This window comes from Pagrus major, chromosome 8 (assembly GCF_040436345.1).
Source record: "Pagrus major chromosome 8, Pma_NU_1.0".
NCBI lineage: Eukaryota > Metazoa > Chordata > Actinopteri > Spariformes > Sparidae > Pagrus > Pagrus major.
The window spans coordinates 29,492,961-29,516,979 of record NC_133222.1 but is presented as its reverse complement, the minus strand read 5'-3'; the positions used below and the strand labels follow the sequence as shown (position 1 = coordinate 29,516,979).

At 39.4% G+C, this 24,019-nt stretch overlaps 3 protein-coding genes across 4 annotated transcripts in view; all 3 read right to left on the bottom strand.

Annotated features, from left to right (window-relative positions):
• wwp2 (WW domain containing E3 ubiquitin protein ligase 2) overlaps positions 1–5,908 on the bottom strand; it is a 58,212-nt gene extending 52,304 nt beyond the window's left edge. For both annotated transcript variants that reach the window (XM_073471582.1, XM_073471583.1), the window contains exons 1-2: positions 5,853–5,908; positions 4,537–4,618 (exon numbers count right to left, since the gene is read on the bottom strand). In XM_073471582.1, the coding sequence (XP_073327683.1) occupies positions 4,537–4,606 (70 nt within the window). In that variant the 5' untranslated portion in view covers positions 4,607–4,618; positions 5,853–5,908. The remainder of the gene's footprint in view (positions 1–4,536; positions 4,619–5,852) is intronic.
• Positions 5,909–10,276: 4,368 nt separating this feature from the next.
• On the bottom strand, positions 10,277–14,993 carry LOC141001627 (diacylglycerol O-acyltransferase 1-like). Its single transcript, XM_073472763.1, has 6 exons — positions 14,989–14,993; positions 13,906–14,015; positions 13,757–13,822; positions 13,571–13,658; positions 12,366–12,428; positions 10,277–11,183 (listed from the first exon to the last, which is right to left on the bottom strand). Exons 4-6 carry the CDS (start codon positions 13,589–13,591, stop codon positions 10,989–10,991), a joined length of 279 nt encoding a protein of 92 aa, XP_073328864.1. The 5' UTR covers positions 13,592–13,658; positions 13,757–13,822; positions 13,906–14,015; positions 14,989–14,993; the 3' UTR covers positions 10,277–10,988.
• A 117-nt stretch (positions 14,994–15,110) lies between these two features.
• LOC141001662 (diacylglycerol O-acyltransferase 1-like) lies at positions 15,111–21,277 on the bottom strand. Its single transcript, XM_073472806.1, has 9 exons — positions 21,135–21,277; positions 19,632–19,719; positions 19,429–19,469; positions 18,506–18,591; positions 17,038–17,163; positions 16,930–16,962; positions 16,734–16,837; positions 15,821–15,859; positions 15,111–15,167 (listed from the first exon to the last, which is right to left on the bottom strand). Exons 1-9 carry the CDS (start codon positions 21,275–21,277, stop codon positions 15,111–15,113), a joined length of 717 nt encoding a protein of 238 aa, XP_073328907.1.
• Between the last annotated feature and the right edge of the window lie 2,742 nt (positions 21,278–24,019).

The following is a 24,019-nucleotide window of genomic DNA, read 5'->3' as shown; positions in this document are numbered from 1 at the left end:
TATACCAGTAGTAAACTGAGAGCAGGAAGCTCTTTCGGATCAAGGGTTAACCCATTTATTGTTTTATTAACTATACACTCCATGACATGTTAAAACTAGTATATTTTTCAAATGATTTCAAAAAATTAATTGTCTGTTTTCAGTATACTTTGTTTTGTCACTTGCCCCATGTGGCATCCTATATATTTTATATGGATTTGGGACCCAACTTGTACTTTGGTGGTGGACCAAGCAAACAAACGAATATAAACATCGCCCTCTAGTGGGACAAAGACAAACATCTGCTGTATGCTTTTATTCATTTTCATGACACTAGTGTGGAGGAATAGCATTTAACGCTTGCTACCAATCCTCAATGTTAAAAAAACACCGGAAACCAGTGTGTGGACTCTGGAGGGAAGTGCTCATACTGCAGGCCTGGTGGAATGTTTCAAGATTTTTCAAGGACTTTCAATAGCTAAGTCAGAGTGCTTTTGCAGCCTAAAAAAGCTTCTATTTTAATGTTTATTTATGTTGTGATTCAGTTTCCTCGCCAGCGGTGCTGTAACCTCCTCATGAAATGAATGCATGACAACCACTGTGTCACACTCATGTAGAATGAAACTTCCTGATATCCCTGGCTTCTTACAGAGAACTGGTGAAACTCCCTGAATATACATCCATGCATTTCATGGTATGTCACTAAAACTCAGCACTATTGGAAGCTCTGTGACTGTGGTCAAAGTCTACAGCTGGGCTTAGACAGGCTTAGTGGCTTTGAATTCTTGAAGGCCAGCTGAGAATCTTGTTACAGCATTTGTCAGTCATATGAGCTGATATGTTCGTCCTGAATCACTTCTGGATTGCAAACACAGAGCACACAGCTTGGAAGTGCTTCTCTGGGTGCATCAGATCAGGATGAGTGGCTGGATGAATAAATGATGTCGGAGAAAAGGGCGTCTGTCTGTATTCCTGTATTCCTATCACAGACGAGACATTAGCGGATCTGTGCCAGCTGACACAAGTTGACGATCTCTGAGCTCATAAACATCTGATAAAAAAAATGTGACTCATCGCATCACGCAAGAAGATAACATAGTTGGAGTGGAAGAAGGCCAGAGATGGAAGCATCAAACGTAGATTTCGACAGAGGGAGGGGTGGGGAAACGGTAGATAGCAGTTGAGAGCAGATCAATGGAGAAATAAATGAGGAGGTGAGTCAGAGCTCAAACAATCTGCAGTGAATGATACTGAGGGGAAAAAAGAGGAGACACATAACAGCCATCAATGTAACCCTACTTGAATGATCATACATCATTAAAGGAGATTAGGACAATTTAATCTACCATGTCTTTTCTTAGATTTGGCCCTAATATCTAGCCATTATAATAACAATATAGTAACTGCTGCATTAAAGTATAGGATACCCACTACATGTACTGCATGCATGGAGGTTTCATTATACTACCTGTTGGGCCATGCATGGAGAACAGCCAAAGAACCAATACCAACAAAACCCAAGAGAAGAAAAAGAGCTCTAAATCCCACTGTACACTACCTGCTCAGCAGCAAACAGCAGACAGACACAGAGACTAGCTGGGGAACATAGCGGAGCATTAAACAGCTAAAGAGAATGATGTCTCCCTGAATAGTCGGTGGAGACCAGAAAGAGCTAAAAGAGAGTGAATATCAGATGTACATTTACCAGGAGAAACATGAGACATGACTCTCTGCATGACTGATAATGTTGTTTCACCCAAAACTGCTAGATGTATAAAAAAGCAAATGTTATAACAAGTCTGCCAATAGTTTAGGATTATAAATTCTGATAATTATAATCATATTTATATGTCAGAACAATATGTTTAAAAGCTTTGGCTGGTAAGTTATTCTAGAAGAAAAATCATTATTTTTCCAGAAAATGTCTTAACATCACGACAGCAATCAATAAATCAAAATAATTTGAAAAATATAATATATACATTTGGCTGTTGCAGCCCATCCTGTCTTTGATTCAGCTACCTGTCTGTCTACCTATGTACCTGCCTTTGCACTCATTGCCCATGACTGGAGTCTTCCACAGAGCTAGGTGGATATATCGCTAAAGATAAGTGAGATAGTCACACAAGAATAGCAGAGAAAGTGTAGACAAAATTTCCCAATACTATAAACTAGCTTGACAGCAATGAGTACTAACAATAGTCACGTCCTTTGTTTACCTTTATAATGATAGTGTTAGGTGTCTCCTTATATCTAAATGAGTAACGATTTAGTTGAATAAGGTTAGCAATGACAGCGTTAACAATACACAGTCTCTGAGGCTGTCATTCAGTAGCACAAAACACACAGCCCCTGAGCCAAAGAACAGAGCTGCTATGGCAGCAACAAAATCGCTCAGAAGCTAACATTAGCACAAAGCACACACCTAAAGCATTAAGGAGTCACTGCTGCTCTGGCTAGGGCTGTCAACAAATATTCTAAATTCGAATATATATTTGAATATTTAAAAAAAACGGAGATTCGATTGTGAAAATTAATATTCGACTGTGGAACAAAAACACATCAGCGGCTGCTTTGCGAGTGGGCGCACTGCATGGCGGGTCAGGGACAGGTCACTTGCACAGCGTCACTCACTGCTGAAAGTGAGACGCAACAAAAACCGTGGCAGATGCAGATGGCAGAGAGAAAAACGAATCGGCAGAAAGTCCAGAGCCCAACTTGGCAGCAGAGAGAGCGGTTTGGACTCCAAGCAACCTAAAAAGCCCCGTTTGGAAATACTTCGGATTTTGGTCAGTAGACGGCAAAAATGCGGAGCCTCGAGATAAAGTTGTATGCAAGCTGTGTAAGCTACAGTTAGCTTACCATTCCACCACTAGCAACATGAGGGGAGTTTGTGCATAGAGAGAGAGGGGGCGAGCGAGAGAGAGGTCTATGGTCTTAAAAGTTTTACGGTATAGGCCATTAGTTCATTTACTTATTTTGTAATGTGTAGGTGTTTGCAGAGACATGTTAAAACTAAAATAAAAATACCTATACAAATAGTTATGTCTCGTTGTATTAGTTTGTCCTCCTGTTATTAACATAATACGCAAACCTAGATATTCGAATGGTTCGAACCTATGTGTGTTTTTTTAGAGGGAATATTCGAACGTCATTTTGGAGCAATTTTGACAGCCCTAGCTCTGGCTAACGTTAGCCTTTTAGGACTACAGGTATGTTTGTGACATGACTTTGGCTTTTAACAGGGCTATTTTATATGTATCTATTAGACTTAAAAAGCAAAGAGAGCTTGTGGAACATGGCAAACTGACTAAACACATCCCCCAGCTGGTTTGGATACTGTCCAAATTTAGCTTGCTCTTGCTGGTTTCTCCAACCAACCCCAGTTTTAAGGTAATACATGTATCTTATTCAAACCTGCATTAACAGATGGGAAAAGAAATCAAAATTATTTTTTCTTTTCCTAAACTGACTTCTATCAGAAATCTATTGCAAGGTTTGTTATTTCTTTGTGGCGACTTGCCTGCAGTGGTGCAACGGTAGTGATAGGTTTTATGTCAACCAGCAAAGATTTGCTGGAGATGAAGGGGAAGCATGCGAGCATGAAGGAGCCTATGGTGTCATAGGCACTTGAACAGTGTTTGTGTAATACCTTTTAACAGCCAGAGTGGGAAGACAGCGGTTTCGCACAGCAGGTTTAAAATGTAAAAGTGGCCATGCCAGGATAATACGACAACATCACAATGAGCTACATTGTATGTATTTGATCTGACAAACCAAGTGGTGAACTATCTGAGATGCATTATTATTGCCACCATATGTCATATCTTAAGTCACTGTGAACCCATGTGAGCATCCTGGATGTTACATCAATGCCAATGATTATTTGCACATGCAGGTCAGTCCAAAATGGTGACTTATTTGGACGGGTTTTATTAATGAAAACACAAAAGAATGAACAGTCCAACAAAAATCAAGAAAACTGCTCTGAAGGTAGGAAGAACAACACAGTAGTTCTGATCATAAATAATCTGACTTGTCTTCAAGCCTTTCCCATTTTATAAATGCCGTGTAACTGCTGCACACATTCTGTCTGAACAGCAGGTTAACTGTATAAAAAAGATAGACAGATGTTACAAAAATGCCCCTTTGGTCATCAATAATGTGCAACACTGACCAGAGTAATATGGTCTGTGAGGTGTCAGCGTGAACCATTATTCTTAAAAGAGAAGTAGGTTAAATTGAGAAAGAGGTTTCATTAGTTGGTGCATCATACAGAGAGGATACTTTCATGTTATGATGGATGGACAGAACAGGTGACATCGTGCTGCCTAACCCACAGAGCCACCACCCACACACACACACACACACACAAACACACACACACACACACACACACACACATATATACATACACAAATGAAAAAGAGGCACCTAGAAACTCAAGCTGCTTTTACTGTGGGCTCAACAATGCACACTTTCTTATAACACTGCAGAAGAAGAACATACAATGCCATTATTAACATCAGTATGTCCCTGACAAAAATTGAGTGTTACCTTTCAAGATCAACTGAGACTTTTCAGTGGTCTGGGCACCGCCAGGTCTGCTCACGCTGGCAGTTGCCATGACCTCACAGCTCTGAAACACAACCACGCAAACACACAGTAATACACGTCAGTTCATCGCAACATAAAAACAACCCTTCTATAAGTACATTACAGGTACATTTATCAGCCCAAATAAATTTCATGAAAGGCACAGACTTGTTCCCCCCATCGGACATCAGTTAGTGCCAAGACTCTATCAACATCACCTTGAGCAAAGTCAGAGATGTAGCCTGCTGGGCTGAATGTAATGGGAAGGCAAGGACAATGCAGTAAAACTGAACTCGAGTCTGGAGCTACTGTTATTATTGATCTGTACTTTGTATATCAAGAAAATATCCTAACCCTAACTGGCTTGTTGTAAAGTAGATCCTCATCCTGTTATCAGTGTAGCGTTACTTGCTGCAGCACCAAGGTGACTGCTGCTGGCATCTCAGTCAGAGACTGGACAAATACCAGTGATGCATGACCAGATGTGAGCTGGCCCGAATAACAAAAACTATCAAGCGCTGAATTAACCAAATGGCCACCTGAAGTCTGGTTCCGGGCTGCTGAAAAACAGATCATGGCAATCACAACAAAAGCGCACATCATCTTCCGTCAACCTTGTGAAACGAGCTGTCCGGCTGGGCAGAGTTAGCTAAATCCGCTACTCAGCGGATAGTAGCTAAAGTTCATACTGACTAAAGATGGTCTAACTGTCCCTGCTAAACAGATTTCATTGTCCCCGTATTTAAATACCCTTGGCTGCTGCGCACAAAACACAAACACGGAAGATAATCAAGGCATTTCTATGCATCACTGTCAAGCGACGCTAAGAAAACATTGACTTCCGGTCATTTTTTTTTCCAAACTAAATCCCAACTGTCAAATATACCTGTGTAGTAACCTGTTATGACTAATGCGACGCACATAGGAGAACACATACACTTAATTTTGAGGCGATTATGAACTGATAGAAATTCACAATACGTAGTTCTCCACAATACCTCCCCCACTGTGCCAGTTTTTTTCACATTTGTTTTGAAGGGGAAGTCGCGACATGCCCGGTCCGCTGTGGCCAATTCTGGCTAACTTGACCTATAAGAAGCTAACCGTTAGCAAGCAAGCTTCGTAGGGGGATTTTTATAAAAGGACATGCCGATACAATCTATTCTCTTAACCTGACAACAAGTCATGTAGCATTGTTAGTTACGTGGTTCATGTCAGAAGACGATATATCGCTTGAAACACTAACATCTTCGGCTTAAACGTAGTCTTTCCCGTACCTTTTTCAGCTGTGCTCCGCTGCTGTCGCTACTGAACTTTCATTTCCGCCTCAGTGACAATACCACGTGACCCAGGGTATGTATTTTCAATGCACAAAGGATTGTGGGTCATAAATAATGGCAAACACCACACTTCAAATTAAAATTACGCTTCACTTTACCTGCAGATGAAATTAAATATACAGAAAAGGAAGTTGCTGTATTATTGGGGGGAAAATCATAGCAAGGAAAGAAACGGACTGAATAGGTTTCACAAAAGGAAAGTGAAATATAATTCCAAAGACACCAAGGCTCTATACCAAATCTAATGTATAAAGGTGAGCTCCAAATTCAAGCCGCTGAGAAATTTGAATGATGATCTCAACCCAAATTTCAGCTAAATTATCACAATTGTAACTTTTTAAAGGTGCATTAATGTATTTTCTATCTCATTTTCGGCCACACGATGGCAGCATAATGCAGAAAGCACAGTGTTGATTTCCTATAATTGCCTATAAAGTTGTTGTCAAAAATTAATTTTGTGTCCCTGAAACACCTGGGGTTTTAATCAATGACCACTTGACTTTTAAGTCACATATCCAGCATATTACAAAAAAGCTGAAACTGCTGTCAGGATTTTACTACAGAAACAAGTCTTGCTTTTCTTTCTGTGTGAAACGTATATTGGTGGAGTCTCACTTTTTACCTGTTATTGATTATTGGAGATGTGTTGTATATGAGTGCCTCACCTCATTGTCTTCACACTGGATAGTGAATCACGGGACTGAGATAAGAAGAAGGAAGAAAGCTTTTAGGTTTTTGGCACCCACTGCATGGAACAATCTACAGACTGATCTTAAACTTCAGAATATTGAACCACTGAACAGCTTTAAAACTATGGTGAAATCAATTGAGTCCAGGTTGTCTGTGTACAAATGTTTTATCTGATTACTTGCGTGTGATTTTTCTTGTTATAACTGAGTGTTGCTGCCGTTCTTTTCTTTTCTTAAGTATTTCCTATTGGTCTTTTGGCTTTATTCATAGGACAGGACAGGAGAGATGACAAATTTTTTTAAATTCCGAGGTAAATTTATCAATGGGCTCAGACCAAAATGCCGTGGGACACAATTGGATAGACCTTTAACCAATTAGAGCGACGAAACGCGGCCTACAACCAACCAGATTAACGTTTGTGACTTAACGTTGAGGGACAAATGCAAGTTGGGGCAGTGCAAGTGTGACATATGACGTTCCTCTGTCAGTCATCATGTCATAACTGTCCTATATTAGATTAACGATTGTGACTCGAGTGTCACAAACCAAAATGGAAAGAAATCTGTCTGAATGGGAGGACGGCCAGACATCTGCCAGAGCGCAGAAAAGATGAGCTCATAAAACTTGTCTGGTTCCCAGGCTAAGTGGCATCACCATTAAGTTGACATTTGTGGTTTTGAGAGAACTATCTGATCTGACAAGATTGCTGCCTAGGTCATCACCATGTCATGACTGGTATCTGTTTAATATTAAAAGCCCTGATTGAAAAGTTACCATCATATACTACATTTATGTTACGACAAAAACCCGGGTAAATTTTCTAACTTGCTCCAGCGATTGGCTGCTTCTTCAGGTGCCTCGTACCAGGACTGATCTTGGTAAAAATGCTTTTAGTGTCAGAGCTGCACTCTCATGGAATCTCTTGCAACATGACATCAAACTGAATTCTCTTGTATCACTTGGACGGTTTAGGTCCTTACTAAACAACCATCCACTACCAGCTTGTAATTGGTTCAGTTGACACTGTTGCTGTTCTATATTTGCATTTCTTTTTTAAAATTTTGTTTGTGTTTTGTTTGTTTGCTGTAGTGATGTTACATACCACAGTTGTCAACTGTTCTTGCCTGTATATGTGAGTGAGCTCTGTTGTTATTTCCTACTCGGGGACTATTGTCTGTTTACAAACTGTATGATGTATGATTGACAATTGAGTATTGTCAATATTTTAATCAAGTAAAGATGAGAAGAGAGGAGAGGAGATGGGCCCCAATCATCAAGTTACAGACCCCATAGCACAAATATTTGATGGGCCCTGAGCATACTTTGTTGTTCCACCTCTTCCTTTTGGAGCCACATCGTCTCAAGCTTGTTCCTGCGTCGCATCTCTTGCAATCTTCTCTGCCAGCTCTCCTCCTTTTTCAGTCAGCTCCCTCCTGTAGCTCTCCTCCAGAGAGTTACATTTATTTTCCCATTTCAATCCTGCTCTGACAGAACTCTGACTGGTTCTGGCTCCACTGGGTTATGATGATTCTGTGCTCCTCTATGTCAGATGCCATTTTGCCAGTCATGCAACCAAGCTCCTCTTTTCCCTTATCTCCTCCTCCAGCTGGCTCGCTCTCCTCTGCCATTTCTCTTCAGATCCTCCTCTCTTTGAATGCGGAAACATTCTTTAAGAAAGGTAATCTCTCTCTCCACCTGTCCTCTGCTTTCATAGAGCAGCTCTCTCTTGTATTCTCTGATCTCCTCCTCCATCCATTGGCCCTGTGACTGAGCAACCATCCACTTTTGAAAGTCCACCTCCATTTTCTTTATCCTGGCCTTCATCTCTTCCTTCTCCTTCTTGGCCTGGTTGTAAAGATTCTCCAGCTCCTTCTAGAGCCTCCAGGGTGCTGAGCACCTTCAGCGTCAGCCTGGCACTCTCCTCCTTCAGGGCGACGTTGTCACAGGTCAGCCTCTTGATCGTATTCTGAGCTGTGCGAAGGGCTTGATGAAGAGGGTGCACGAGGGATTTGGGAGAAATTGGAAGGCGTTCAGCCACGTCGTGACCCTGCTCCATTTTTGTGCCATCTTCGCTGGCTGCAGGTGGACAAAGTGACGCATGCCACAAGCCAAAAATGGGCTGAATGCACTGGCTCTGGAAAGGCAATTTGGGAAGACAAGAAAATATAATCATCGTGAACATCATCTCCATTTGTAGAAGACAATATCTTCTCAGATAACTGCACACATTATATTAATTGATCCCTTATCAATTCATCAGTGATCAATTAATATAATATGTGTAGTGTTGAGCTAGAAAATTAGACCCAACATGAATGTAATACACGTTTGAAAGTGGTGTGGATGCAGGACATCAGTAGCTCTAGTTTTACGTGTCCAGTGGATTTCTAACATCCAGAATCATGCATCTAGTTATATATAGTTGTTATGTATATATGTTACTTGTACAATGTTTAGAGCAACAGTGTCTGTAAAAACAGTATGTGAACTCCAAAGACACCTGACAAATGCAAGGAAGTAAGAATCCCACTGGCTTGTGTAAAGTGTTTTTTATTTTGTGGAACTGGAGATTTGAAATAAAATACATACAGTAGATAAGGAACAAATCATTATACTGTATATGTTCACGTGGCCAGCTGCTGGGAACTCTTTGCTCAGTTGTGCTGTCCTCCAGTCGTAGAGCAAGTAGCATGTTCTCTGGTTGATAAAACACATAAAACACTTTTATTCCTGCACCTAAATGTGAAATACTCATTGGATAGGTGGTGCATCACTGCTTCAGGCTCCCATTTAAGTGTCTGAAAAGAATAGATGAGTCATTGTCTGATGAATGAAAAAGGGAAACACATTAAAATACATGAAATGTGTTTCCCTTAAATGTGTTTCCCTTTTTCATTCATCAGACAATGGCTCGGAGGATACAGAGTAGACTAGATATTTACATGGCAATTTAAAGGAACAGAATATCTTGTTCCTGCAGGTCTCCATTGTTTTAACTCATCTCGCTGCAGTGATGCAGAAGTGTACTCCTGTCTACAGATTTCAAACTTTCAACCAGAGGGCAGTGAAACACAGACTTTCAACCTCGTGTTAAGTTTCTCTTACTGTCCATAAGATAGGCGGTTATGGTTAACATATAGCCGTTAGAAAATAGAGGACTAGTAACAACAATAAATACATACACAATAAATAAAAGACACATAATGCATGATGCCCCTTTTATGTTGCCATTACTGTTACCATCATCATCTGAGAGATATCACTGAAAACCAGGCAGCAGTCTGTTCTCACATTCACAACAGGTGAATTAGTCATTGTTTAAATGTGCTGGTAAGTCGACCCAGGCCTCTAGCACTTATGTTGCTGCACTGTTCACATCCAAACAATGACACATCTTCACTCCTGAAAGCTGCCCGGCACGACTAAAGCCGCAACCACTGCTGACCACTAAGCAGCTCTGCTAGGGAAGCTTGGTACAATTTCTCCTGAGAGGTAATTTAGTTAGTTTCCAGCATCAAGCATCACGCTTTCTTGACTCTACCTACATTTTATGGTGTCCCTAAATTAGACTATACTAGATTAGATGAGATTAGATTAGATGAGAGAGTCTTTATTGTCCCAGAAGTACAATTTGGTTTGCAACACAACCAGTACACATTATCCTAAAAAGATACAATACATAGTGACATATAACATACAGGAGGTCATCATAAAAATATACAGTGAGAAAAAAAAAATATATATAATATAACTCTAAGAGTGCATCAGTCCAGTCAATATTGAATGGTACACATCTTTCAGAGGTAGGCCTATATAGTTCATTATAATATAAAAGTGGAATTATGAGAACAAGCCAGAGCATTTCTACATCATTAGGGCCTGTCCAAACTTGATTTAAACCATTCCACACTTGGACTCATTGAACCAGGAGGACCAACCATTACTCTTATTTTTCTGATTGGACCGTGTCCATGAAATTTACGGTAAACTTAGATTAACTAGGGCCTCTTAACCACATGTTGACAGAGCAGTGTGTAAGCAGCAACTTTATCTTCTTCACTGCTGACTCACATCATTATAAAAGGAATGATCAGCGGCTGAGATTATTGCAGCCATGTTGCGGTTCATTCTCCGGTCACATTCAACAAGCTTCAGATGTAAGTGCTAAATGAGTTGTTTTTTTGCATTAACATTTGTCAGGTGTGGAAGTATCATAGTATAACTTGCAAGTCAGTATTTTGCCAGTTTAGAGTAGGTCCATTAATGAATCAACACAACAAATACAGTATAGATTACTGAACAGACCGGACAGACACAAGCAGCCTTCAATGAGCTTTAGAGCACTGTCATATACAGTACAAGAGGATAGACACTTCCTCTTGATCAATGAGGCTGCAGAAAAACTGGAAGACTGTAGTCTGACGTCTGTGGTGAGGATGATGACGATGGGAAGCTGATGTAGTGGTCGTGAAAGTACGTGGTCACAGCTAGAGGAGGGCCCAGCAGCAAGCACAGCCACACTAAACCATTACCGTAGTTTCCCTGGAAATAGTTTCCAAGGAATACTGCAACCAGGAGCTGGAAGAAGACACAGTGCAAGAAATATACCAAGATTTAATAAAACACAGGCTACTCTCTTGCCCAACATGTTTAGTGTGGGGGGCCAGAAAGTACAAGTAAAGATGATTTTAATTTATTTTTCCCTTCAAACAACAAGGAATTTTTAAAGAGGTCATATTATGCTAATTTTCAGGTTTCTACGTTTATTTGGATGTCCTGGTAGAATAGGTTTAAATACTTTAATTTTCAAAAAACACATTATTTTTCTCATATGGTGCATTGCTGTAGCATGCCTTTTCACACTGTGACTTGAACGCTCCATTTTAACTACAGAGTGAGACATCTCACCTCTGTTCAATCTTTGGTGAGAGTTGCACATGCCCATTACTTAACAGGCAGGATGTAGCCAATCAGAGGCAGAGTAAGACGGGTTAATGACGAGCAAGGTAGTGTGATCTAAAATAACGCCGCAAGAGCAGTAGCAACTGTATGTCTGCTGACTGACTGGAGTGTATATATTTTATAATAAATAAATAAAAATGTATATTTATATAACGCCTGTTACATAGTGACACACATAAAACACGGAAGTAAAGGCTCGACTCCAAACCAGGCGTTTCAGGTGGTGCAGGAGCAGGAGACAGTAACTCCCTTTGGAGTGGACTTTGGGCTTTTTCACTTTGCAGACCTTTTACATGCACAAAAATGCTACATAACACAATAAATGAAAGGCTAAAACCCCAAAAGCATAATATGACCTTTTTAAAAATCATGAAATAATATCTCTAAGGTTAAAACAACACCACAGACTTCTCCGACCGATGACCACTCAATACTGTAAATCTTCCTGTCAGTCAAAGTGCATTAACTGTTTACTTCCATGGTGGTGCTGCTCAGCATTAAAAGTAATATATTGTAAATCAGCGCAGACTTTGGGTCTCACGGAATATTATTTCTGTGACTACGGTGTGCTCTTTGGTGTGGTCTGTGTGGTGTGCTCTATCTATTATTGCTTTATTTTAGTGTGTCGGCTTCTCTGATTCAACTGTTGCATAAATGTATCTGTCTTCCAAAGTTGGAGTCAAAGCTCAGTGCATCAAGCAAAGCAACAACATTGTGAGTGTGTAGGCTGAAGCCCTCAGTGTCTGTAGCTCAATCCAGGTATATGATCACCAGCCACTACTGGTGTGATCTTCTCACCTCAAATACCATCACGAGGAAGACCCACAGACGATAACTGTGCAGGGGCAGAGCAATCATACACTGTGTAGAAGAGAGGACAAAAACATCACTGAAGATTAGTGTTGCATTGTTTGCTTGGGCCATCTAATCTCCATACCATAAAATCCACAGGAGAAAGGTTTACTAAAAGTCCAAGATTAACATCGCCCCTTTGGGGATCTGCAAACCTACCTTATTAATGATTACCAACTTTTTGCCAGTTTGACACACATCTGCTGAGAATGTTAGTTGTCAAGATTCTATGCCACAGTTTAGCATCACTGGTCACCTGCTCATTTCTGCCTGCCCTGTCACCAGCCATTCTCACCTAATCAGCCAACTCCTCTCACCTGTTCTCACAGCTGCTCCTCATCACCAGTTGATCAGTATATCCAACCCAGCCTCACAGACACTCATGCAAGACTCTCCAGCACTTTTCCTCGGCCTGCTTTCCTGTTGCCGACCCCGTGTGTCTCTGACCAACCGGTCTTGTCTGATTCCCCGGTAAACGCACCAGCCTTCTGTCCCCGGCTTTGAGATTTTCTGCTGCATCCTTGGTTACTTTTTTGCCTGTGGCTGCCTGGTGTAACCTTTCCACCACAACGCTACAGAATGAGTGTTCCAGTCAGCTTCATGTGGCTCAGAGATTCTCACTGTGTTTCTATTGTGTGTGTGCACCGTGTGAATATCCACCTGCTGGATTTCTGATCCTCCACCTTCACGACCATGTCGCCTGCCTACTCCTACCTGTAGCCTGGAGTTGTACTGAACTGTATGTGTGTTTGGGCTAATTCTACTGCTCACTCACCGGCCTTCCAGCCTGATGCAGCCTGGTCCACCAGAGACTTTGTGAAGAGACTTTTCTGTATTATTACCTGTCTTGTCCTGTTCCTGCTGAGTTTTGTCATTAAACATCATTACCAACTATTCCTGGTATCCTGCACGCTGCAATTGGGTCCTAACACACATACAGTTTAGTACAACTTCAGGTAGGCAGGCGACGAGAAGAATGGCAGGTGACAGGGCAGGTGAGCCAAACTGTGACATTCTACACAAAAATGCACATATTAATGCTTATCTTAAAAACTCAATTAATTCAAGATTCCAAATATTGTCTGTTCTCTGCTACCAAACAAGTGAATCACAACAAGGAATAAAATGCTTCATGCAGTTTCAGACTGTACCTCACAAACAGCAGCTGACATCAGGAAGACCAGTAATTCTGCTTGTGATTGGGGCACATTCTTTTCCACCAGCCGTGTGTATACATGTCTTCATATAAGAGAGGACAAGGAGTAAAGTCATATAAGAGATGACAGCAAAATGTAGGGAGATTATTTGGTATTTATATCATCTGCCAGACTACGTACCTGTGACACCAATTCTGACAGGGAATATTCCAATTCTTCCAGAAACTGATCAGAGTTGTAGCGTTCCTGTGAATGAAACAATGAACTACACTGAGCCAGTACTGAATGTGCAACAACACAATGTGCAGAAATTGTTTTGTGCAACTGACCACCAGTCTCCATAAAAATGACGATCACCGAAGCACAGCAGCTCCGCACAGAAGTTCAGGTAGGAGTGAGTCAAGAAGAAGAAGAGGAGCCAGAGGAAATGGGTTGGTGCCTGACATGAAAATATGTGTTAGCAATTCCAATATACCAATCAAATGTGTAATATTTATTTTCTGTCACTAGGGGTCTCTCAAAAAATACATTTAAAAAAATTGTGCAATGTTGTGTGGGGAGGGCTGGGCAGAGCTGCCGATCAGCTGCTCAGAGCCGGTCAGCTGTGGATGAGAGAGATTGGTGCAGAGCCAGACCTTCTGGAGGAATAAACACGTGGAGTCAGATCAGATTCTGCTCTGATCCAGAGCCGTTTACCAATGGAAGGTGAGCTCAGAGATGACTTTTTAACTTTTGGGATTAAAAAGTGATTATTCTTCACTCCAGGTTATTAACTCCACTGCAGCAGTGATCAACTGAGGGGCTCTCCATTGTCGGGTGTTTATGTTCTGCAGTGTTGCCTGCTGACTGGAGCTGGAGGAGAAATGTACTTAACTTCATGAATGTATTTAAAGGTACAGAGAGAAGAGATGGGGAAAAAGTAGAGAGAAAACTAGAGTTTCTGCTGAGTGCTGAGTTCAATGTGAGGTTGACCTGAATTCAAACACAGAGATACACACACCCTTGGTGCCTGCAATTGCTTACTAGCTTATGGCTAATGCACAGTAAAAGACTCTGGTTGATTGTGGCAAAAAAACATTTTCGTAAATAAACACAAATTATCCCGCAATCAAACTCACACAACTCAACAAAACATATAACAAAGTTCTTGTAATTTTTAGACATTTTAATGTCTTTAATGTAGTAATGTGTAATGTATGTGTAATTTAATGTGTAACACTTTATCTCTAATTATCGTACCCAAACATACTCCCCATCCTCATCATCACCATGATCTGGGAACGCTTTCTTTACAGAGATTACATCTGTTAACATGATCATACACTGACATCTTACATTGGCTCAGGAAACCAATCAGACATATCTATAATCAACAGAATGTAATGTTAAAATATTGTTCAAAAACCACTCACCACCAGTCCCACCAGATGCTCCACTCTCATAGTGATGTCCATACTCTATGTTAGAGAACGGAAATTGAAATAAGTGAAACCCACAGATGTGGAATCTGTGTTTGCTCTAGCATTCACACTTGTTAAGCTTCACTCACTGAGAAGGAGTTTTCTGATCTCTGGAAGATGGGCTCAATCCACTGATAGAAAAAAAAGACTCAGTCTTAGGTAGGTCAAAAGAAAAAAAATAACACTATACTATCATACTGATACTGTATATCTGATACATGGCAGCTATACTGTCTTCCCTTACTTTTTAGATGCATGACAGAAACATTATCACATGGTTGATTCTGACATTTAGATTTTGTGAGGTGGAATAAACCATGATGACCTGTGAGGCTGAGCACTCGGTACTTGCCGTTTGCTGTTTTACGATAACCATACAGCTAATATATAGCTTATATAGCTCAATATAACAAGCTACACATAGCAGAGCTAATTCTACTTCCTCCTTTACATTACTGTCTCTTACTCTAGCTTCCATGGCACAATATACTGGCTTTCTTTCATTTTTCTCACGATACTGAGTTTTTCTGTCTGTATATTAAGGAAACTGGTCTGCCACAGTATCTGCTACTGTAGCGGAAAAATACAGTTCCCATGACAATGTGATGAAACATACGATGTAATTGTTTTCACATTAAAAAAAAAACACAAAACGTTTTGATAATAAATATTGTCATGTCCAAAAACTTGAATAATAGATATTTAACTGTGCTATGTAAGTTCCTAGATAGGTACACAATAACATATTGTACAAAACAGGAAGAACTATAATTAGCTGCCGTACCTGCTGCACAATTCCAACCATGATCTGGATAACGATCACCTGAAAGTAGAAAATGGCACAATTAACAAGCTGCAGTGTTTCCATCCATAAGACCTACAGTACATCTGAATGTCAGCTATATCTGGAAATGCCCAGAATGCTTCTTGTAGTTTCCATGTAAAATAAAAAAAATTCTTTAAACTTAACTATACATGATTTACACATATAGACAATAATATGGGAATACTCAATTAATGTTATGTAGTGAGACAATTTTCTACCCGTATAACAGCATGAAGTATCATCCCCAGCATCCGTATAAACTAACCATTATTATTTAAAATGCATTAATAAAAATGAGCCAATAATGTAATAAAGTCAAATTAAGTACTAATTGTTTTTAAGAATGACCTTTTCACCATGCATCTGCTGTCATAATTGAATGATTCACACATTAGAAGGACACTCCAAAGTCAAATCACAATACAGAAAACCAAGTGAAGAGGTGTACTACATGTAATTGTTGTCCAGCAGAGAGCGACTAAGGGAGACCTGACAACACTGAATACAGAAAGCACTGTAATTTGTTTTTCTACTTTAGTGCACCGGAGCCCCCCAGGGCTGTGTGCTCAGCCCCCTCCTGTTCACACTGTACACCCATGACTTCACTCCCAGACATCAAGAGGACTCCATTGTTGACTATGCAGACAACACCATCATTATTCGCCGTATTATAAACAACAGGACAAGAAGGCCTTGCAGTGGATGATTATTAGTATCCAGCATCCGAGCATCAGTTATGTTGGTGGCGTGAGATGTCAGCATATAGCCCAAAAGGATACTAAAAGACAACACCCACCCCAGCCACAGTCTGTTCACCCTGCTGTGGTCTGGCAAAAGACCTTTTTACTCTTTAAAGTGTTGTTCAGCTCACCATTTCCAGCAGCCTGTGCAGAAGCTTGTTGATGCGGACTTTGGGAGTACATGGAAAGTCTCTCTGGTAGCACAGAGTCGGGGCAAGCAGGAAATAGTACAGATCTGAGAAATCAAAGACAGAGTCACAGAGGACATGTATCATCGTAGGCTAATGTAAAGAACAGTTTCATTTTATGGATGACAAACAGTTTTACCTTTGAAAGTGAGATGCTCGTTGTTGTCCGTCTCTGAAAACAAACAGATACAAAGCAGTAGTTGTTGGATCAGTTTTTGTTTTTGTTCTGAAATGAAATCAGTTTAACTTCTGGTGTTGGAAATATTACCTGCATCAGTTAAATGAGCCTGTCGGTACCAGCGGTTAGTTTCCTGGTATGAATAAAGTTTCATCCCCAGTGCAGTATAGAACCAGAGAGAGAAGAATGCTCCACCTGATGGACAAAAATCAGAAATATCCCACCAACGCTACCACATCATTTAGAGCACAATAAGCTACATTTTATACAAGAATTTTGAGCTTCAAACTACAATTGGTTTATGTTAGGGCTTTGAAACAACCATGCATGTAGGTTGGACAGGTCAGTTTTGTTTTTAACTCTTCAGTCCTTCATTACAAGCACAATCAAACATTGATCTAACACACAGAACTTATTCAAAAGCGCACCCATAATGGTAATGTTTACTAAGATATCAAATGTCTCAGGCTAAACTATGAGGAAAGTGTATACTGTCAAAGGATCCATCTAGTATATTTCCATTTGAGAAAATGATACAGCTTTTATATCTTTTGTAGAATTTGCTGAAACAAGCAGATAAAAGGGAGAAAAATGCAATAACTGAACTGATGTCCATGAGTTTTTGATAATATTAATAATGATAATAATAATATAATAATTGTCAGTCCTGTACTACATTTTTATTCACGTATAGGATGTAAATGAGGATTCACATGTATATAACTGTTACCTGTTGATATTGTAGGCTCATTAACAATGACCGCAACAGGGAATAGCAGGAGCAAGCCCAGATTTGTGAGATGTAAACGGTGAGTGTTGGTGGGGGACAGCATACCCTGACAGAAATAAATGGAATAGAAGGGTTTCAACTATTTTGAGTTGGCAAATCATTTGATAGGATACTAGTACAACTGATCATTTTTCACGTTTGTTTTTTTTTTTTACTATTTTTTTTGTAAAACCTGATACAGTATTTTAAATTGTGGCATGGTCTGATGCATTTTTTTCAGCCTTGATCAACATTAAAGAGAAAAACAACATGCACCAGTGTCACCTTTTCCTGAGACCTCTCAAGGAGCAAAGCTGTAATGGCAAACATGTTGGCAGCTGAAAGAAATACAGATATTTTGTTATTTCACAAGTGTGTTGTGTATAAAACCCAGTCCTGCCCAAGAGCAATGAGCAGTACTTCTACAGATGTGAAAAAGTTATATATGTATAACTATATAATATGATAATATAATAATATAATAATATGTATATGTATACTGTACAACTGTATGTACAAGTTTAAACTATCAAACCAATCTGTGGGTCTGGAGTTAGAAAGAAGTTAGTTTACCAGACCTCTGTGGGCCTGACTGAACTGTTGCTGACAAGCTGCATTGTGTGTAACCTAGTCACCAGTTATTGACAAGAAAAACTATTATATCTCCGGTTCTGACAAAATCTCTGAGTGTCTTCTAACTAAAGGTTGAGCTAATTTAATTATCTTTTTTCTGATGGCTGTTGGTGTTTTTGGCGCAGAGTTTCTCACCCAGCAGGAGGTTGACGGATGGCCAGTTGCAGTTGTCCTCAATGAGATGCTCCAAGACCTTTTTGACATCTATCAAAAAGCCATGTCTGGTGAGAGAACGAAAACAACGGTCACAAGTGTTATATCAATAAATATACACAGTATATAGAACATGCTTAATTATATGGTTTGACAAATAAAATCTCATCTCACTGTCCTCATAAGCGGATGAATTTAGCCCAGTGTCTAGAAGTGTAGAAAGTGGACACTGAGCTAGAACTGTTTTCTTTGACACTAATGTTTCAAGCTGCTTTTTCAAAGATTAAGACTAAACTTTCACTGTTAACACAAAGTCTACAGCCATGAGAGTAGCTTTGTGAGACAGTACTTGGGCAATGAAATGCTTTGAGCCAAACGCCAACGTCAGCATGCTAACTGACACAAAAACATGTGGATGCAACACTGGAGTAATGTTTTGTGATGCACCAAACAAAGCTGATGCTAATGGGAATGTCATTAGTTTTGCAGGTATTTGGACAAAAACCAAAATATTGGATACGTTTGATGTCGTGGCCTGATGATGGTAATAGATGGGGATCACTATTCACGAGGATTCATCCTCTGGGGACCATTAATGTCTGTACAGACTAACTAACATTGTTAGCCCTAGAGTCATGCTTGACTAAAAATGGAAGTCAAAAGTATATTGGGCACACTCTTTAATTTTAATCATAGTTATGATTGACAAATAAAATAAACACTTCCTTGTGAGTCCCTTATCCAGTTAGAGGCTCATATCAAACTATTATAGTCTAATTATCACAAATGATGTGTAAGTAAGTCTGTCTATGTGTGCACACTTGTTAATCGAGGAATTTGATATGAGTCGAATATGTATGGTAGATGTATGTGTACATCTTTATAGAGCCTTTATATATACTCACTGTATGAAATTCTCCAAGAACAAGTGGGCGTGAGTCAGGACCTGATATTCCAAATTATCACAGTTACAGACAGAAAAGCACCAGTCAGTTAATAATTCATAGATCAGAGATCATCTTAAACTGAAAGTACATGTTTGCTACCTATAAGTAAAAACTAATAAATATCTTTCTATAAAATCACAAAAGAAGGTGAGAAGACTGACCAGCAGGATGATGATCCAGTTGAGGATGCCTCTGTATCTGGTGAAGCTGCTGTTGGAGCTCAGCAAAGAGTCTTGGACACGATGGCAACTGGACAAAAAGACTTGTTTTAGTCGTCGTCATATGAGTTGTATTTCTCAGGACTCAGTGCTTGAGTAATTTTCACCCTACCAATTCTGGTGTGACTATACCTTTATTCACTGATGATAAGATGTTCCCTGATTATTAAAGTACAACCAAAAAATAAATAAATAAATAGAATGGCTCCATACAGTACAGCTCGTCCAACATTGTCCAAGTCTCCGTCCTGAAATCCCATATTGATTTGAAAGAACGATACTGTGACACATTTCATACACCCACTTCAGACTTAGCAGCAACAGTGAAGGTTTCAGCTTCAAAACGGTGTAAATAATATCTGTCAAATCAATTTGGGTTCATGGGGCTTTTGGAGACATTGATGACACCGGACGAGCTGTATGGAGCCATTTAATGTTTATTATTTTTTGGGGGGTGGTTTTTTAACGTTTCAAAACAAGTCCCCATCTACTTCAGTTGTTAAGAAGAATGCTGCAACGCTGTTTTGCTGTGAGGCTCCAGGAATGTTTTGTGGACTACAAAACTTCATCCAACTTTCCATCAGCATGGGGGTAAGTAGATAATGACTACATTTTAATTCTGATGGGAACTTATCCTTTAAGTAGTACTGGAAATACAGCAACTCAAATTCATTGTCTAGTGTAATTAGAAGCAAGTGATAACTTTTAATTTATTAAATGATGGTTCTTTTAGTATGGAGCCTGATAATGACTGGATTTTAATTTCAGTACTTGAGTATGTCCATTTATTGCCTATACTTTAACTCCACTACATTTCACTTTACTTCATTAGTTACTTTAGAAATAAAGCTTTTACGTATAAAATATATGATGAATTTATTAAATTATATAACTGTATATAAAATGCTTAAAATATGCCATACCTCAACCAACTACCACATTGAAACACTACTTTCATATGACTGAATCAGTAATAATCCAATAATATAATACATATATGATAGTAAGTACATATACATACATTGAGCTAACAATACAACATTTTTATATACAATATGGAATGTTTTTAAAGCAACATTACGCAGGAATTCGTATTTTGAGCGATTTGGCGCCCCCACAGTTTTTGAGAGCAACACCACTGTATTAAATAGAAATCCACAAATCCAAAGTTCCACGCTGTGATCCTCCCCTCTCACTGAAGTTACACAGTGTAGAAACAAGTGATGGGGGGCAGAGTGGCTGTGACAGAGACAACATTCACTCTATTACAAGACACTGTCACAACAAAATGATTTTGAAGCGTTATTTTAAGGTAAAAAAGTTACATAATACTTTTACTGGAGTGGATTTGACAGTGTAATATTGTTATTTTTACTTCAGTAAAAGTTCTGAACACTTCCTTCACTACTGAAATGTTGTAAGTGTCAGTGGACAGATGAGGCTTACCAGAGCAGAGATGCATAGGGATGTTCTTGTTCATTGGTTGGATCAGTTGCAGAAATGGAAACACTATCATAAAGGCTTGCACTGTCTTCTTCAGCCGAGGAAGAGGTGCAGACTGAGGAGAACCTCTTCCTCATCACAGCCATCTGAGTCTGAAGGCCCGCCCACAGGAATAAGTTCAGAGACGGCTCAATTCACTTTAAGATGAACAAATATGGACTTAGTATATACTTTGCTCTAAAATATCACATCATTAATCACGTCAAATGACACAGATGAAATATAAAGATAATACCGTCTTTATCGAAGAAGAGAAAACAACAATCCCAACATTTTAATACATGTTTGTATTCTTTCCCTCCAACTCAGGCACATTTTCTGCTCCCAAATATCTGCCATGATGCAACATAGTAGTTTACAATTCGTAACGAATATATCATTAATATAATTTTAATGAATATATAATTAATTCATAATGATATATAAATAATGAAGCCTTTTCCAAACTGCAGAAATTCCCTTCACGGGGTGTTTTTGGGCAATGGGCAAAAAATTAAATGTAAATCATCACATACGCTACAAAAAAACAAACAAATAAAATGTTGTCTCAACCATGCTATTTGTTTATTTGTTTATTTATTTATCTATTTATCTATCTATCTATTTATCTACCTGGCTTTTGATTAACCACAGTAACCTGGATCAGTGCCTTATATGCATTTACAGAACCAAAAAAGTAGATCACATCACTCCAGTTCTCAGATCTTTACACTGGCTTCCTGTCAGTCAAAGAATAGATTTCAAAATCCTGCTGTTGGTTTATAAAGCACTGAATGGTTTGGGGCCAAAATACATTTCTGATCTGCTGCCACGTTATGAACCATCCAGACCTCTGAGGTCGTCAGGTACAGGTCTGCTTTCAGTCCCTAGAGTCAAAACTAAACATGGAAAAGCAGCATTCAGTTATTATGGAACAAACTCACAGAAACCTGCAGATCTTCTCCAACTCTCACCTCTTTTAAATCAAGACTGAAGACCTTTCTGTTTGCCACTGCCTTTCTCCGAAGCAATTTCAAGGCATTGAACTGCACTGTGACTTTTATTTTCTAGTCTTGTCTCTTTTAAACCTATTCTATTTTAGCTCACTTTCCTGTTTCTTCACTTGTTTTAATGTTTTGTTTCTTGATGTCTTCTTGTTTTTAATGTATTTTAAATGCAATTTTTAATGTCTTTTAATGTAATTTTATGTCCCTGTAAAGCACTTTGAGTTGCCTTGTGTCTGAATTGTGCTATACTAATAAACTTGCCTGCCCTACAGTATTACCCACAGACAGCTGAGGGGGTTAAGGGGAGATGAAGGCCTGTGGTTGTTGGTATGTGATGTGTTAACATTATCTCTGTTGATACAGTGACCTGGTGTGTAGGACTGAGAGCAGATCAGAGCATCATTTACATGCAGGTTGCATCTTCTTTAACCCAGAGAGACTGTTACCAAATCGGTAAATTATCAATTTAACGCTGTCTTGCATATCTACAGAGGTACACATCTCATCAGACATGATTTCAGACTTAATCTGAAAGTCGAGACCCATTTGATAAATTCGGCATCCATGCTATCAAATAATATGGCACTGATTGAATGAAATATCATCCTTTTGTTTTGGTAGTCTATGAAAGTCATTCCGGCGACCATCTCTCAAATACACCCAGGTGGCTAGTCTCTTCATCTTAGAACAGGATAATTATAAAATGTAGGCTTTCTTACTGATGTTTTATTGCTGCATGGTAGACTGCGTGTATGCCGAATTACAAAACCGCTTCCAGTATTTCCGGATCAATAACGTGTGATTTGAATATTACCTGTTAAATTTGCTGCTAATAAATTAAACTTTAAATTGTCGGAAATCTAAAAGCGGCCTGGCGCGACCTTCTCTAAAGACTGGAAACGTCTTACCTCATCCCCCGCAACAACACAGCATCCTCTCTGGGGGGTCGACACAGTTAACATCTACACCCCCACAACAACCACACAATTCATGAGCCTGCTGTCCGGACACACTGTGGACTCAGATCTGATCTGGGAATATGATCCGGTCATTGTCGCACTTGAAGCCCACTGGAATCACAATGTCACCTCTTCTCATTCGTTCAAAATAAAAGCCTCCTCCATGAAAATTTGCTTTTGTGCAAAACCCAAATAAAGGCGTCAGAGGTCACGACTGTATTTTTTTAATGCATTATTTATTTTCATCCAAGTGTGTAAATGGTCTATATTTTAATCCTGTTCTGGCGTTAAAAGATATTGAAGCAAATTCATGTGGATTTTCCCTGACTTTTATTTTAAAGCTGCTGTTGTTGTATTTTTCTTTTTAGAATAAGTATTAAGCAACTCTATATTCCAACAATAATCACTGTTATAGTGTTTGCTCAGTAACCCATGTCTCTCCTCCCCCTGCTCATACAATAAAAGAGAAAATACATGTGGTATCCCTGCCTACTTTATCCAATCAGGAAAGAGGAGATGGTCCTGTCTGCATTGGGAACACTGGCAGAACTTAGAAAGCTAGATTCCAGCGTACCAGACAACGTAAAATGCTTTGTTAATAGTGTGAAGGTAAAGTAAAAACTACCTATTAATTGTTTCATACTTTATAAGAACAACAACCCTTAAGTTAATATAAGTCGCTTTTTGTTCCATTTGGGCCCACCGTCTCCAAGGTCATTTATAAAATGAGGCAGTGTTTTTTTATGTTTAGGATATTTCAGCAGACAACCAACAGATATCTCTGTAGAACCCACAGCTGTGGGTTGCTGTTACATGTCTGCTTTTACTTTGAATTTACATTACCTTCCCTCTGGTATTACTCCGGCTGTCTGCTGTCTGACTT

What these genes read in the sequence shown, in the direction of transcription:
- LOC141001627 (XM_073472763.1), bottom strand. Translation starts at nt 13,591, where the DNA reads ATGTCAGCTGCTGTTTGTGAG. An exon ending in TGTCAGCTGCTGTTTGTGAG is followed by an intron (nt 12,429 to 13,570) that starts GTACAGTCTGAA and finishes TCTTCTACACAG; the next exon opens with TGTATGATTGCTCTGCCCCT. An exon ending in TCCTCGTGATGGTATTTGAG is followed by an intron (nt 11,184 to 12,365) that starts GTGAGAAGATCA and finishes GTCTTCTTCCAG; the next exon opens with CTCCTGGTTGCAGTATTCCT.
- LOC141001662 (XM_073472806.1), bottom strand. Translation starts at nt 21,277, where the DNA reads ATGGCTGTGATGAGGAAGAGGTTCTCCTCAGTCTGCACCTCTTCCTCG. An exon ending in TTCTTGGAGAATTTCATACA is followed by an intron (nt 18,592 to 19,428) that starts GTGAGTATATAT and finishes TTCTCTCACCAG; the next exon opens with ACATGGCTTTTTGATAGATG. An exon ending in CGAGCATCTCACTTTCAAAG is followed by an intron (nt 16,838 to 16,929) that starts GTAAAACTGTTT and finishes TTGATTTCTCAG; the next exon opens with ATCTGTACTATTTCCTGCTT.